Source organism: Callionymus lyra, chromosome 15 (genome assembly GCF_982586985.1).
Source record: "Callionymus lyra chromosome 15, fCalLyr1.hap1.1, whole genome shotgun sequence".
In the NCBI taxonomy this organism is placed as follows: domain Eukaryota; kingdom Metazoa; phylum Chordata; class Actinopteri; order Syngnathiformes; family Callionymidae; genus Callionymus; species Callionymus lyra.
Window position 1 is genome coordinate 6,441,701 of NC_141832.1, and position 16,172 is coordinate 6,457,872.

A 16,172-nucleotide genomic window follows, 5' to 3' on the forward strand; every position below is an offset into this window, starting at 1 on the left:
GGTTAATCCACACACACACACACACACACACACACACACACTCACAGTTATTCTTGTCGTGTTTATTCAAACACCGAGAAATTCTCTCTCACAGTATAAAAGTGTCGTCATCCTGCTGGACTCACACTCTCTTCTTCTTCTGTTGCAGGTCAGCTGATCTCACACCTCCACACAGGTACGTCTGTTTCCTGCTTTTCTCCTCTAGGACGGACGTGTTCAGGTGTGTGTTCATGTGTGTGTTCATGTGTGTGTTGCGGCTGTACAGGTCAATAGTCCCGGGAGAAAAGGTCCCAAGCTGTAGAAACATCTCTATATTTAAGGCAAATTTCCCGCCCAGGGGGTCGTCCTTTCCGGCCAAATGGTTCTTTCAAGTTCCCTGTGTCACGATCCCCCGTAGAGAGACATCCTAATTTGTTTTCTTGTAATCTAATCACTCAAATGTTCTCGGTGGGGGTTATTTTCTCTTCCGTGCAGATAAACAGATGTTTTAAATTACCGGTTTCGTAACTTTAATTCTGATCCAAGCTTACTTTAAGTATGGCGTATATGATTGATGATGATATGAGTGTATAATAATTTAAATCTAACAATTCATGTGTGTGTTACTCTGTGTGTTCATGTGTGTGTTCCTGTGTGTGTTCATGTGTGTGTTGCTGCATTGTTTTGCCAATGAGGAGAGAAAATGTTTCTTATAACAATTATATTAATAATAATGTCGCCTTATTGACATTTTTATTCATGTTTACAAGTAATTTAAAGTCCCATTTACACCTTAAAACACCTAAAATCGTGAAGGTACATCAAAGCAACTATTAGTTTTCACTTGAACTAAGACTTAAATGCTTTCATTCTTTTGACTTCATGTGTAAATTACTGCTGCGTTCTGAGTCACTTCGACAAATAAGTCCATGAGGAAGATTGTGTTTGTCAAGATTGTAGCATGTTTAGCTAGCTATGCTAACTGCTAGCACCTGAGGACTGCAGGTGAACTCTGACCCTGGTCACTGAAGATGAACTCTGACCCTGGTCACTGAAGATGTCTGAAGGTCCATGTTGGGAATCTTGGACGAGAGTGGAATTGTGGTTAGTGTTCGTGTCCAACGAGGCTGTTCTCTGGTCACGGATGATCCCCCGCCGAGCCCTTGGCTTCCCCCCAACCCTCCGACCATGACGACCATATGCTTGACTGATCCAGAGGAAAGTTCTCCCGTCACGTGTTCCCAAGATCCTGCAGTTGCTTTGTCCTGGTTTATTTTGTTCCAGAGACGCTTTTAGCTGAAGATGAACTCACAACATCTTTATTAGCTTTAGACCCAAAAACTTGTAATTTGTTGATACGTGTCACAATATACAGTGATATATATATAGTGATGTATAGTGATAGTGTAGTAACAAGTATATATGTGTAGTATTGTCCAGTACTTGACTCTGGTGTAGTGATAGTGTAGTAACAAGTATATATGTGTAGTATTGTCCAGTACTTGAGTCTGGTGTTGTGATAGTGTAGTAAAAAGTATATATGTGTAGTATTGTCCAGTACTTGACTCTGGTGTTGTGATAGTGTAGTAAAAAGTATATATGTGTAGTATTGTCCAGTACTTGAGTCTGGTGTTGTGATAGTGTAGTAAAAAGTATATATGTGTAGTATTGTCCAGTACTTGACTCTGGTGTTGTGATAGTGTAGTAACAAGTATATATGTGTAGTATTGTCCAGTACTTGACTCTGGTGTTGTAGTATTTACAGACCACATGACTCTTGACGAAGTCGTAACTACTTTCATTTGTTTTCAAACCAAAATATGTCCAAACATCAGCTTTAAAAGCTGCTGGACTCACTGTATCCTCTCGTCCTCAGTCATCATTCTTCCCTTTGCTGCGGAGGACGAAACGACTGCTGCCATCTAGAGGCCGGAGGTTTAGTTGCAACACAAACATGAACACTGTGAATATTTGTATGTTAATTGTTAAAAAAATAATTATACGTGCTTTAATGTAAACCATAAAAACGATGATAAAAGATTCAGTTCTTTTGAACGTCGATACATTGTCATGGAAATCAATCATTATTTCGTCAATGTTTTTATTTCTTCTCATCATCAACATTCATTCTGCAGCAACATATTAATAGTATTCCTCAAATCCATCAGGAATGTTCTCCTCCTCCCTCTGGAAGCTATAAATACTAAACAATAGCTGCTGGATGTTAATGAGACGCTGTCACTCCATTATGACCAGACGTGTCCTTGAATAGATCCTGGATCAGTCCGGCTGCTGCTGAAACTGGACCTTAAACCCCGTTTGATTCTCCTCGGCTTCATTTGGCAATAAACCATCCACTACTGCAGTGACATCACTGTCGCTACCTGTCACTCACTAACACTACCTGTCACTACCTTTCACTCACTGTCACTCACTGTCACTACCTAACACTTCCTGTACCTGCCTGTCACTCACTGTCACTCACTGTCACTCACTGTCACTACCTGTCACTCCCTGTCACTCACTGTCACTACCTGTCACTACCTGTCACTCCCTGTCACTCACTGTCACTTCCTGTCACTACCTTTCACTCACTGTCACTCACTGTCACTACCTAACACTTCCTGTCACTGCCTGTCACTCACTGTCACTCACTGCCACTACCTGTCACTTCCTGTCACTGCCTGTCACTCACTGTCACTCTCAAGACACACTAACTTCTCATCATGACCATGTTTTCAACGTATTACTTTATAAAGTTGCTCTGAAATCTGGACGAACGAGAGGTTACGAGAGTCTATTATGACGTAATAATGGCTTCACTCCTCCTCCAGCTGTATGTTTGTACAACGAGTGCCTCGGAGGTGTAGATCATTGATGACGCGTGGTGACTAACGCTCATTTCTATGAATGAACAACATGAATCAATCACTAAGTAGAGCAGGCTGTAGCAAAGCATCATGGGAGTTGCACCATGAGTGAGGTTTTATTCTCCTGGTCTGTGCTCTGGTCGTCCCTGACGCGCTGCTTTCCAGTGACTCTCGTGGTCCGTGCTCTGGTCGTCCCTGACGCGCTGCTTTCCAGTGACTCTCGTGGTCCGTGCTCTGGTCGTCCCTGACGCGCTGCTTTCCAGTAACTCTCGTGGTACGTGCTCTGGTGGTCACTGACGCGCTGCTTTCCAGTAACTCTCGTGGTTCGTGCTCTGGTCGTCCCTGACGCGCTGCTTTCCAGTGACTCTGGCGGTCCTGAGGCGCCGACACTGGACTCCTGAGGTCACGAGCCTGGAACCGGGACAGACACCTGTGACCCGACGACAGAAGAGAGAACGGCGCTCGTCCTCCTGCCAGAGGTCGGGGGTCGTGTGAGGTCGTCAATCATCTCTGGTTATTCTCACCTCATGTGGAAACAATGAGGAGTGAGCAGCCAGCCGGGGTCGCAGGCAGACGTTCAAAGAGACTCGTTGTATTTAGAAACTGTTGTGTTGCTGTCTCTAGTTTGTGTAGTTGTTGTGTTGAATAAGTTGAATGATGTGTGTTTTTAAATCATTCTCGTAGTTTTGTGTTGTTTTGATGTGAACATGGAATTAAAAAAGATAACTTCATTGTTGTTCTAATGCGACTGTTGTTCAGGACAACAACAATATATGTTGTCATGAAATTAACTATATATAGTTTTGTATATGATTTGATTTATTAGGACTCTTGTCACTTTGATTGACAGCTCAAGTGTAATGACATGAATATTGACTTGGTTTCCATGTGAAGAACAACTGATGTGACTTTTCTTCTTCTTCCTCTTCCTTTTCCTCTTCTTCTTCTTCTTATTCAACTTCTACTTCTACTTCTACTTCTTCCTCTTCTTTTTCTTCTTCTCCTCTTCTTCTACTTCTTCTTCTTCTTCTTCTTCTACTTCTTCTTCTACTTCTTCCTTTTCCTCTTCTTCTACTTCTTCTTCTACTTCTTCCTTTTCCTCTTCTTCTACTTCTTCCTCTTCCTCTTCTTCCTTTTCCTCTTCTTCTACTTCTTCCTCTTCCTCTTCTTCTTCTTCTACTTCCTCTTCTTCTACTTCTTCCTCTTCCTCTTCTTCCTTTTCCCCTTCTTCTACTTCTTTCTCTTCCTCTTCTTCTTCTTCTACTTCCTCTTCTTCTACTTCTACTTCTACTTCTTCTTCTACTTCTTCCTTTTCCTCTTCTTCTACTTCTTCCTCTTCCTCTTCTTCCTTTTCCTCTTCTTCTACTTCTTCCTCTTCCTCTTCTTCCTTTTCCTCTTCTTCTACGTCTTCCTCTTCCTCTTCTTCCTCTTCTTCTTCTTCTACTTCCTCTTCTTCTACTTCTTCCTCTTCTTTCTTTCCCCCTTCTTCTACTTCTTTCTCTTCCTCTTCTTCTTCTTCCTCTTCTTCTTCTTCCTCTTCCTCTTCCTCTTCTTCTGTGCAGCATCATCATCATGTCGGACGTAGAAGACGACTACGAGTAAGTTCAGAGTCGTCAGCTCAACGTTCATGTGTAACTTCTCTTTCCTTTCCTTCTCCAGGGAGCATCAGGAGGAGGGTGAGTTCAAAGGTCAACATGTGATGGACTGTCTCTTCATCCTGGTCTGACTGCAGAGGTGGAGGTGGAGGAAGAGGAGGAGGAGGAGCAGGAGGAGCAGCCGGTGGAGGATGAAACAGGTGAGGCTGGATTGATTCCACTAGAGGGCGACATTAGTAACAGACGCACCACGAACATGTTGGTTGGAATGTTTCGTTCTATAGTTAATTCACAGCTGATCATGAATGAAACACAAGCCTGTGGAACATATGTGTGAAAGATTTGATGAACAGCTTCTGTTTCTTTCAGCAGAGGAGGAACGTCCCAAACCCAAGTGAGTTCTTTTGTTGCTCGTCAAATACAAACTTTGAATCTTTTCATGTGTTTATCTACACATCGTTAATGGCTACATTATAAAAACATTTGCAACTAGACCTAGACTTATGGAAGTTTTGGACTTTGGGAGCAAATCAGAACGTCTCGTTCTTGAAGTTGATAATATTTCACATGGTTTTCCTTCAGACCTCCGGTTCCTCAGCTGGCTCCGCCCAAGATTCCAGAAGGAGATCGAGTGGACTTTGATGTTAGTTTGATTTTTAATGACTTTATCTTCTGTTAATCATTTCCTATTTTATTTTTCACTTAACTATACATTTAATTCGTTTTTTAAATAGAACAGTATTATGTTTTAAAAATCAAATTGCTTTAAACAATTGATAGGTTACTTTTTTTAAATCAATACATAAATAAGTAGTTTCAATAAAAAAAAGTTTCTTTAATCCCGAACAACATGTTTAATTAAAACAAACATTTGCTTCAATTAAATAATCAATTTCAATCAAAGAAAACCGACTTTTTCCAAGACTTTTTTCAATCCAATTCAAATGTGTGAGCGTCACGTGGACTCTTCTCTCAGGACATCCACAGGAAGCGGATGGAGAAGGACCTGCTGGAGCTTCACACGCTCATCGACGTGCACTTCGAGCAGAGGAAGAAGGACGAGGAGGAGCTGATCGGACTCAAGGACAGAATCGTACGCTCGTGTCTCAAGGTCGCTCTGGAAGTCTCGGACGACAAACATCTCTTCCTTCAACAGGACAACCGTCGCTCGGAGCGGGCGGAGATCCAGAGGGTCCGGGCGGAGAGGGAGAAGGACCGGCAGAACAGGATCACCGTGAGGAAACCCTTCCTTGTCCAGCGTGAAGCACTTTTACATCTGCTCCCTCCATCCAGGAGGAACGTCACAGGAAGGAGGAGGAGGAGGCCAAGAAGAAGGCTGACGATGAAGCCAAGAAGAAGAAAGTACTCTCTGGGATGGGCGCCAACTTTGGAGGGTTCCTGACGAAGGTGAGTTGATTGACGAGTCGAGAGAAGAGTCAGGAGAAGAGTCGAGTCGGGAGAAGAGTCGAGTGAAGGGTCAGGAGAAGAGTCGAGAGAAGAGTCGAGAGAAGAGTCGAGATAAGAGTCGAGAGAAGAGTCTAGAGAAGAGTCTAGAGAAGAGTCTAGAGAAGAGTCTAGAGAAGAGTCAAGAGAAGAGTCTAGAGAAGAGTCAAGAGAAGAGTCTAGAGAAGAGTATAGAGAAGAGTATAGAGAAGAGTCAAGAGAAGAGTCTAGAGAAGAGTCAAGAGAAGAGTCTAGAGAAGAGTATAGAGAAGAGTATAGAGAAGAGTCAAGAGAAGAGTCAAGAGAAGAGTATAGAGAAGAGTATAGAGAAGAGTCAAGAGAAGAGTATAGAGAAGAGTCAAGAGAAGAGTCAAGAGAAGAGTATAGAGAAGAGTATAGAGAAGAGTATAGAGAAGAGTCAAGAGAAGAGTCAAGAGAAGAGTATAGAGAAGAGTCAAGAGAAGAGTATAGAGAAGAGTATAGAGAAGAGTCAAGAGAAGAGTCAAGAGAAGAGTATAGAGAAGAGTCAAGAGAAGAGTATAGAGAAGAGTATAGAGAAGAGTCAAGAGAAGAGTCAAGAGAAGAGTCAAGAGAAGAGTATAGAGAAGAGTCAAGAGAAGAGTCAAGAGAAGAGTATAGAGAAGAGTATAGAGAAGAGTCAAGAGAAGAGTCAAGAGAAGAGTATAGAGAAGAGTCAAGAGAAGAGTATAGAGAAGAGTATAGAGAAGAGTCAAGAGAAGAGTATAGAGAAGAGTCAAGAGAAGAGTCAAGAGAAGAGTATAGAGAAGAGTCAAGAGAAGAGTATAGAGAAGAGTCAAGAGAAGAGTATAGAGAAGAGTCAAGAGAAGAGTATAGAGAAGAGTATAGAGAAGAGTATAGAGAAGAGTCAAGAGAAGAGTATAGAGAAGAGTCAAGAGAAGAGTCAAGAGAAGAGTATAGAGAAGAGTCTAGAGAAGAGTCAAGAGAAGAGTCTAGAGAAGAGTCTAGAGAAGAGTCTAGAGAAGAGTATAGAGAAGAGTCAAGAGAAGAGTCTAGAGAAGAGTATAGAGAAGAGTCAAGAGAAGAGTATAGAGAAGAGTATAGAGAAGAGTCAAGAGAAGAGTCAAGAGAAGAGTCAAGAGAAGAGTCAAGAGAAGAGTCAAGAGAAGAGTATAGAGAAGAGTCTAGAGAAGAGTCTAGAGAAGAGTCAAGAGAAGAGTCTAGAGAAGAGTCTAGAGAAGAGTATAGAGAAGAGTATAGAGAAGAGTCAAGAGAAGAGTCTAGAGAAGAGTATAGAGAAGAGTCTAGAGAAGAGTATAGAGAAGAGTCAAGAGAAGAGTATAGAGAAGAGTATAGAGAAGAGTCAAGAGAAGCGTCTAGAGAAGAGTATAGAGAAGAGTCAAGAGAAGAGTATAGAGAAGAGTCTAGAGAAGAGTATAGAGAAGAGTCAAGAGAAGAGTATAGAGAAGAGTATAGAGAAGAGTCAAGAGAAGCGTCTAGAGAAGAGTATAGAGAAGAGTCAAGAGAAGAGTCTAGAGAAGAGTATAGAGAAGAGTCAAGAGAAGAGTATAGAGAAGAGTATAGAGAAGAGTCTAGAGAAGAGTATAGAGAAGAGTCAAGAGAAGAGTATAGAGAAGAGTATAGAGAAGAGTCAAGAGAAGAGTCTAGAGAAGAGTATAGAGAAGAGTCAAGAGAAGAGTCTAGAGAAGAGTATAGAGAAGAGTCAAGAGAAGAGTATAGAGAAGAGTCAAGAGAAGAGTCTAGAGAAGAGTCTAGAGAAGAGTCTAGAGAAGAGTATAGAGAAGAGTCAAGAGAAGAGTATAGAGAAGAGTATAGAGAAGAGTATAGAGAAGAGTATAGAGAAGAGTATAGAGAAGAGTATAGAGAAGAGTCAAGAGAAGAGTCTAGAGAAGAGTCTAGAGAAGAGTATAGAGAAGAGTATAGAGAAGAGTCAAGAGAAGAGTCTAGAGAAGAGTATAGAGAAGAGTCAAGAGAAGAGTATAGAGAAGAGTATAGAGAAGAGTATAGAGAAGAGTATAGAGAAGAGTCAAGAGAAGAGTCTAGAGAAGAGTCTAGAGAAGAGTATAGAGAAGAGTATAGAGAAGAGTCAAGAGAAGAGTATAGAGAAGAGTCAAGAGAAGAGTCAAGAGAAGAGTATAGAGAAGAGTCAAGAGAAGAGTATAGAGAAGAGTCAAGAGAAGAGTCAAGAGAAGAGTATAGAGAAGAGTCTAGAGAAGAGTCAAGAGAAGAGTCTAGAGAAGAGTCTAGAGAAGAGTCTAGAGAAGAGTATAGAGAAGAGTCAAGAGAAGAGTCAAGAGAAGAGTCTAGAGAAGAGTATAGAGAAGAGTCAAGAGAAGAGTATAGAGAAGAGTATAGAGAAGAGTCAAGAGAAGAGTCAAGAGAAGAGTCAAGAGAAGAGTCAAGAGAAGAGTATAGAGAAGAGTATAGAGAAGAGTCAAGAGAAGAGTCTAGAGAAGAGTCAAGAGAAGAGTCTAGAGAAGAGTCTAGAGAAGAGTATAGAGAAGAGTCAAGAGAAGAGTCTAGAGAAGAGTATAGAGAAGAGTCAAGAGAAGAGTCAAGAGAAGAGTCAAGAGAAGAGTATAGAGAAGAGTATAGAGAAGAGTCAAGAGAAGAGTCTAGAGAAGAGTCTAGAGAAGAGTATAGAGAAGAGTCAAGAGAAGAGTATAGAGAAGAGTCAAGAGAAGAGTCAAGAGAAGAGTCAAGAGAAGAGTCTAGAGAAGAGTCTAGAGAAGAGTATAGAGAAGAGTCAAGAGAAGAGTCTAGAGAAGAGTATAGAGAAGAGTCAAGAGAAGAGTATAGAGAAGAGTATAGAGAAGAGTCTAGAGAAGAGTATAGAGAAGAGTCAAGAGAAGAGTATAGAGAAGAGTATAGAGAAGAGTCAAGAGAAGAGTCTAGAGAAGAGTATAGAGAAGAGTCAAGAGAAGAGTCTAGAGAAGAGTATAGAGAAGAGTCAAGAGAAGAGTATAGAGAAGAGTCAAGAGAAGAGTATAGAGAAGAGTATAGAGAAGAGTCAAGAGAAGAGTCTAGAGAAGAGTCTAGAGAAGAGTATAGAGAAGAGTATAGAGAAGAGTCGAGAGAAGAGTCTAGAGAAGAGTATAGAGAAGAGTCAAGAGAAGAGTATAGAGAAGAGTATAGAGAAGAGTATAGAGAAGAGTATAGAGAAGAGTCAAGAGAAGAGTCTAGAGAAGAGTCTAGAGAAGAGTATAGAGAAGAGTATAGAGAAGAGTCAAGAGAAGAGTATAGAGAAGAGTATAGAGAAGAGTCAAGAGAAGAGTATAGAGAAGAGTCAAGAGAAGAGTATAGAGAAGAGTCAAGAGAAGAGTCAAGAGAAGAGTATAGAGAAGAGTCAAGAGAAGAGTCAAGAGAAGAGTATAGAGAAGAGTCTAGAGAAGAGTCAAGAGAAGAGTCTAGAGAAGAGTCTAGAGAAGAGTCTAGAGAAGAGTATAGAGAAGAGTCAAGAGAAGAGTCAAGAGAAGAGTCTAGAGAAGAGTATAGAGAAGAGTCAAGAGAAGAGTATAGAGAAGAGTATAGAGAAGAGTCAAGAGAAGAGTCAAGAGAAGAGTCAAGAGAAGAGTATAGAGAAGAGTATAGAGAAGAGTCAAGAGAAGAGTCTAGAGAAGAGTCTAGAGAAGAGTCAAGAGAAGAGTCTAGAGAAGAGTCTAGAGAAGAGTATAGAGAAGAGTCAAGAGAAGAGTCTAGAGAAGAGTATAGAGAAGAGTCAAGAGAAGAGTATAGAGAAGAGTATAGAGAAGAGTATAGAGAAGAGTATAGAGAAGAGTATAGAGAAGAGTCTAGAGAAGAGTATAGAGAAGAGTCAAGAGAAGAGTATAGAGAAGAGTATAGAGAAGAGTCAAGAGAAGAGTCTAGAGAAGAGTATAGAGAAGAGTCAAGAGAAGAGTATAGAGAAGAGTATAGAGAAGAGTCAAGAGAAGAGTATAGAGAAGAGTCAAGAGAAGAGTCTAGAGAAGAGTCTAGAGAAGAGTATAGAGAAGAGTATAGAGAAGAGTATAGAGAAGAGTATAGAGAAGAGTCAAGAGAAGAGTCAAGAGAAGAGTCTAGAGAAGAGTCAAGAGAAGAGTATAGAGAAGAGTATAGAGAAGAGTATAGAGAAGAGTATAGAGAAGAGTATAGAGAAGAGTCAAGAGAAGAGTCTAGAGAAGAGTCTAGAGAAGAGTATAGAGAAGAGTCAAGAGAAGAGTCTAGAGAAGAGTCTAGAGAAGAGTATAGAGAAGAGTATAGAGAAGAGTCAAGAGAAGAGTCAAGAGAAGAGTATAGAGAAGAGTATAGAGAAGAGTATAGAGAAGAGTATAGAGAAGAGTATAGAGAAGAGTCAAGAGAAGAGTCTAGAGAAGAGTCTAGAGAAGAGTATAGAGAAGAGTATAGAGAAGAGTATAGAGAAGAGTATAGAGAAGAGTCAAGAGAAGAGTCTAGAGAAGAGTCTAGAGAAGAGTCTAGAGAAGAGTCTAGAGAAGAGTCTAGAGAAGAGTATAGAGAAGAGTCAAGAGAAGAGTCAAGAGAAGAGTCTAGAGAAGAGTCAAGAGAAGAGTCTAGAGAAGAGTCTAGAGAAGAGTCTAGAGAAGAGTCTAGAGAAGAGTCAAGAGAAGAGTCAAGAGAAGAGTCTAGAGAAGAGTCAAAGGAAGGGTCAAGAGAAGAGTCTAGAGAAGAGTCAAGAGAAGAGTCTAGAGAAGAGTCAAGAGAAGAGTCAAAGGAAGAGTCAAGAGAAGAGTCAAGAGAAGAGTCAAGAGAAGAGTCTAGAGAAGAGTCTAGAGAAGAGTCTAGAGAAGAGTCAAAGGAAGAGTCTAGAGAAGAGTCGAGAGAAGAGTCTAGAGAAGAGTCAAGAGAAGAGTCTAGAGAAGAGTCAAGAGAAGAGTCAAGAGAAGAGTCAAGAGAAGAGTCTAGAGAAGAGTCAAGAGAAGAGTCTAGAGAAGAGTCTAGAGAAGAGTCAAGAGAAGAGTCTAGAGAAGAGTCTAGAGAAGAGTCAAGAGAAGAGTCTAGAGAAGAGTCTAGAGAAGAGTCAAGAGAAGAGTCAAGAGAAGAGTCTAGAGAAGAGTCAAAGGAAGAGTCAAGAGAAGAGTCAAGAGAAGAGTCTAGAGAAGAGTCAGAAGAAGAGTCGAGAGAAGAATAAAGAGAAGAATCAAGTCGGGAGAAGAGTTGAGAGAGATGTCGAGAGATGAGTCGTGAGAAGAGTCGAGGAAAGAATCGGGAGAAGTCAAGGGAAGAGTCGAGAGAAGAGTCGAGTCAAGGGAAGAGTCGGTGGAAAAGTCCAGAGAAGTTTAGTTAGGAGAAGGGTGAGGAGAAGAGTTGAGTCGAGTTGCGAGAAGAGTCAGGAGAAGAGTCGAGTCAAGATAAGAGTCGGGAGAAGAGTCAAGTCGAGAGAAGAGTCAGGAGAAGAGTCGAGAGAAGAGTCAAGTCGAGAGAAGAGTCGAGTCAAGTCGAGAGAAGAGTCGGGAGAAGAGTCGACTCGAGAGAAGAGTCAAGTCGAGTCGAGAGAAGAGTCAAAAGAAGAGTCAAGAGAAGAGTCAAAAGAAAAGTCAAAAGAAGAGTCAAGAGAAGAGTCTAGAGAAGAGTCTAGAGAAGAGTCAAAAGAAGAGTCAAAAGAAGAGTCAAAAGAAAAGTCAAGAGAAGAGTCAAGAGAAGAGTCAAAAGAAGAGTCAAGAGAAGAGTCAAAAGAAAAGTCAAGAGAAGAGTCAAGAGAAGAGTCAAAAGAAGAGTATAGAGAAGAGTCAAAAGAAGAGTCAAGAGAAGAGTCAAAAGAAGAGTCAAAAGAAGAGTCAAAAGAAGAGTCAAAAGAAGTGTCAAAAGAAAAGTCAAGAGAAGAGTCAAGAGAAGAGTCAAAAGAAGAGTCAAGAGAAGAGTCAAGAGAAGAGTCAAAATAAGAGTCAAGAGAAGAGTCAAGAGAAGAGTCTAGAGAAGAGTCAAAAGAAGAGTCAAAAGAAGAGTCAAGAGAAGAGTCAAGAGAAGAGTCAAAAGAAGAGTCAAAAGAAAAGTCAAGAGAAGAGTCAAGAGAAGAGTCAAAAGAAGAGTCTAGAGAAGAGTCAAGAGAAGAGTATAGAGAAGAGTCAAAAGAAGAGTCAAGAGAAGAGTCAAAAGAAGAGTCAAAAGAAAAGTCAAGAGAAGAGTCAAGAGAAGAGTCAAGAGAAGAGTCAAAAGAAGAGTCAAGAGAAAAGTCAAGAGAAGAGTCAAGAGAAGAGTCAAAAGAAGAGTCAAGAGAAGAGTCAAGAGAAGAGTCAAAAGAAGAGTCAAGAGAAGAGTCAAGAGAAGAGTCAAAAGAAGAGTCAAAAGAAAAGTCAAGAGAAGAGTCAAGAGAAGAGTCAAGAGAAGAGTCAAAAGAAGAGTCAAAAGAAAAGTCAAGAGAAGAGTCAAAAGAAGAGTCAAGAGAAGAGTCAAGAGAAGAGTCAAAAGAAGAGTCAAGAGAAGAGTCAAGAGAAGAGTCAAGAGAAGAGTCAAGAGAAGAGTCAAAAGAAGAGTCGAGACACGAGTCATAATGTCGAGTGACGGCTCTGAACTGTTTTTCTCCTGCAGGCGGAGACCAGGAAAGGAAAACGTCTGACCGGTCTAGAGATCAAGAAAAAGACTCTGAATGAGCGACGAGAGCCGTTGACCATCGAGAGCTTGAGAGAAGATTCACTCAAGTGAGTTTGAAGACGTCTGTATGTATGTTTGACATTTCAAACGCTAAACTTATTTTCAATATTTATTTATTTGCTGAATAATTGAAAACAATTAGTCAATAGTGTTTATCACAACACTGCCCTCTAGTGGCTGTCGTGTCCATCGCTAGTATTTGTTTCATGTGGTTTAGACAACGAGCGCAGGAGATGTGGAACTGGATCTACCAGCTGGAGTCTGAGAAGTTCGACTACATGGAGCACATGAAGCACCAGAAATATGAGGTGAACACTCGTGTAAAACACAAGATCCGACTCGTTTAAAACACAAGATCTGACTCGTGTAAAACACAAGATCTGACTCGTTTAAAACACAAGATCTGACTCGTGTAAAACACAAGATCTGACTCGTGTAAAACACAAGATCTGACTCGTGTAAAACACAAGATCTGACTCGTGTAAAACACAAGATCTGACTCGTTTAAAACACAAGATCTGACTCGTTTAAAACACAAGATCTGACTCGTTTAAAACACAAGATCTGACTCGTGTAAAACACAAGATCTGACTCGTGTAAAACACAAGATCTGACTCATGTAAAACACAAGATCTGACTCGTGTAAAACACAAGATCTGACTCGTGTAAAACACAAGATCTGACTCGTTTAAAACACAAGATCTGACTCTTGTAAAACACAAGATCTGACTCGTTTAAAACACAAGATCTGACTCGTTTAAAACACAAGATCTGACTCGTGTAAAACACAAGATCTGACTCGTGTAAAACACAAGATCTGACTCGTGTAAAACACAAGATCTGACTCGTTTAAAACACAAGATCTGACTCGTTTAAAACACAAGATCTGACTCGTTTAAAACACAAGATCTGACTCGTGTAAAACACAAGATCTGACTCGTTTAAAACACAAGATCTGACTCGTTTAAAACACAAGATCTGACTCGTGTAAAACACAAGATCTGACTCGTTTAAAACACAAGATCCGACTCGTTTAAAACACGAGATCTGACTCGTTTAAAACACAAGATCTGACTCGTTTAAAACACAAGATCTGACTCGTGTAAAACACAAGATCTGACTCGTTTCAAACACAAGATCTGACTCGTTTAAAACACAAGATCTGACTCGTTTAAAACACAAGATCTGACTCGTTTAAAACACAAGATCTGACTCGTTTAAAACACAAGATCCGACTCGTTTCAAACACAAGATCTGACTCGTTTAAAACACAAGATCTGACTCGTTTAAAACACAAGATCTGACTTGTTTAAAACACAAGATCTGACTCGTTTAAAACACAAGATCTGACTCGTTTAAAACACAAGATCTGACTCGTTTAAAACACAAGATCTGACTCGTTTAAAACACAAGATCTGACTCGTTTCAAACACAAGATCTGACTCGTTTCAAACACAAGATCTGACTCGTTTAAAACACAAGATCCGACTCGTTTCAAACACAAGATCTGACTCGTTTAAAACACAAGATCTGACTCGTTTAAAACACAAGATCTGACTCGTTTCAAACACAAGATCTGACTCGTTTAAAACACAAGATCTGACTCGTTTAAAACACAAGATCTGACTCGTTTAAAACACAAGATCTGACTCGTTTCAAACACAAACTCTGACTCGTTTCAAACACGAGATCCGACTCGTTTCAAACACAAGATCTGACTCGTTTAAAACACAAGATCTGACTCGTTTAAAACACAAGATCTGACTCGTTTAAAACACAAGATCTGACTCGTGTAAAACACAAGATCTGACTCGTGTAAAACACAAGATCCGACTCGTTTCAAACACAAGATCTGACTCGTGTAAAACACAAGATCTGACTCGTTTAAAACACAAGATCTGACTCGTTTCAAACACAAACTCTGACTCGTTTCAAACACGAGATCCGACTCGTTTCAAACACGAGATCCGACTCGTTTCAAACACGAGATCCGACTCGTTTCAAACACAAGATCCGACTCGTTTAAAACACAAACTCTGACTCGTTTCAAACCCCTTTTCCAAACATTCTCTCTCTCGGCAGATCATTGTGCTGCTCAACCGGATCCAACACGCTCAGAAGTTGTGAGTCATTTCTACACCTTCTTTTTCCTCCCTCCCTCCCTCCTTTCCTTCCTTCCTCCCTCCCTCCCTCCCTCCCTGCCTTCCTTCCTTCCTCCCTTCCTCACTTCCTTACTTCCTTACTTCCTTCCTCACTCCCTCCCTCCCTCCCTCCCTCCCTGCCTTCCTTCCTTCCTTCCTTCCTTACTTCCTCCCTCACTCCCTCCTTCCCTCCCTCCCTTCCTTCCTTCCTTCCTTCCTTCCTTCCTTCCTTCCTTCCTTCCTTCCTTTCCTTCCTTCCTCCCTCCCTCCCTCCCTGCCTTCCTTCCTTCCTCCCTTCCTCACTTCCTTACTTCCTTACTTCCTTCCTCACTCCCTCCCTCCCTCCCTCCCTCCCTGCCTTCCTTCCTTCCTTCCTTCCTTACTTCCTCCCTCACTCCCTCCTTCCCTCCCTCCCTCCCTCCCTGCCTGCCTTCCTTCCTTCCTTCCTTCCTTCCTTCCTTCCTTCCTTCCTTCCTTCCTTCCTTCCTTCCTTCCTTCCTTCCTTCCTTCCTTCCTCCCTCCCTCCCTTCCTCCCTCCCTCCCTCCCTCCCTTCCTCCCTCCCTCCCTGACTGTGTCTCCTCTGGTCCTCCTGCAGTAAGAAGGTTCACGGTAAAGGAAAGGTCGGAGGTCGCTGGAAGTGATTCTTGTGGATGAATCTTCTTCTCTCTGTGTGGACAATAAAAGCATCTTCACTCTATCTTTGTTTCCTTCTTCTCCATCACTTCACAAGTCTGTGTGTGTCAGAGGAGACTTTGTATCGTAAGGAAGGTTGAACCTGGTCAACGGTCTGAGAGACTTAGGTCTACAGTGATTCAGATCCATGAGTTAGACCAACTTCCTGTCTGGTGATCCTTTGATGACTCAGCTTGTTGCTAACATGATGACTCATTACACTTGACTATTTTATTAGACATTTTTATTGATTTTCTAAATTAAAGCAACTCTGATTTTCCGATTGAATAATTCAGTAGAGTCGTTCATACTTGTGTGACTGAGCTCCCCCTAGTGGACAAGTTCATCACTGCATGTTTACTCCAGGCTTGTTGATATCTAAACGAGAATATTTTGATCTCATGTGTTCATCAAAACTCACGATTCATCTTTACCGTAGGAACGAGTCAAAGCTGTGAGTCAAACTGAAAGGTCATTGTGACTCAGGGTTTGTTGAATTGAACTGGCACGTTTCCCGTTCACCGGTCGTCCTCGTACTCCTGCTGGTCCTGGTGTTAATCAAGTCTCCACCTCCCTGTCCGACAGAAGTCCTGGCTCACGTGTCCCTGCGTCACTCACCAGGACCTGATAATCCAGCGACTCGCTCGCACATCGTTGTCTCGCCTGCCGTCAAAGTTACGCTGAGAGAAGTGAGTCGATGAAGATGGAACCATGTTTCAAATCATCTTTATCTTCACACACACAACACACACAACACTTTGGGACGATCAGAGTCAATCGATGTGTTTATTTTCCTGTGTTTCTCTTATGTCGGGTGTATGTTGATACATGTCGTGACGTATCTGAGACGATATATATATATATATATATATATATTATGGACGTT

The 16,172-nt window shown here is 41.3% G+C and overlaps 2 protein-coding genes across 2 annotated transcripts; both read left to right on the forward strand.

Annotated features, from left to right (window-relative positions):
* The first annotated feature begins 148 nt into the window (after positions 1–148).
* On the forward strand, positions 149–15,311 carry tnnt1 (troponin T type 1 (skeletal, slow)). Its single transcript, XM_087808944.1, has 13 exons — positions 149–175; positions 4,412–4,447; positions 4,509–4,525; positions 4,582–4,644; positions 4,817–4,838; positions 5,027–5,087; positions 5,421–5,537; positions 5,601–5,678; positions 5,738–5,851; positions 12,410–12,519; positions 12,690–12,780; positions 14,555–14,595; positions 15,210–15,311. The coding sequence occupies exons 2-13, from the start codon at positions 4,422–4,424 to the stop codon at positions 15,253–15,255; spliced, it is 786 nt and encodes a 261-aa protein (XP_087665070.1). The 5' UTR covers positions 149–175; positions 4,412–4,421; the 3' UTR covers positions 15,256–15,311.
* On the forward strand, positions 7,929–11,168 carry LOC148064673 (uncharacterized; the record flags this gene model as incomplete). Its single annotated transcript, XM_087809611.1, has 4 exons — positions 7,929–8,104; positions 8,202–8,572; positions 8,617–8,692; positions 11,150–11,168. Coding segments are annotated over 4 exons (642 nt in total), but the record flags the coding sequence as incomplete, so codon positions are not given.
* Positions 15,312–16,172: the final 861 nt, after the last annotated feature.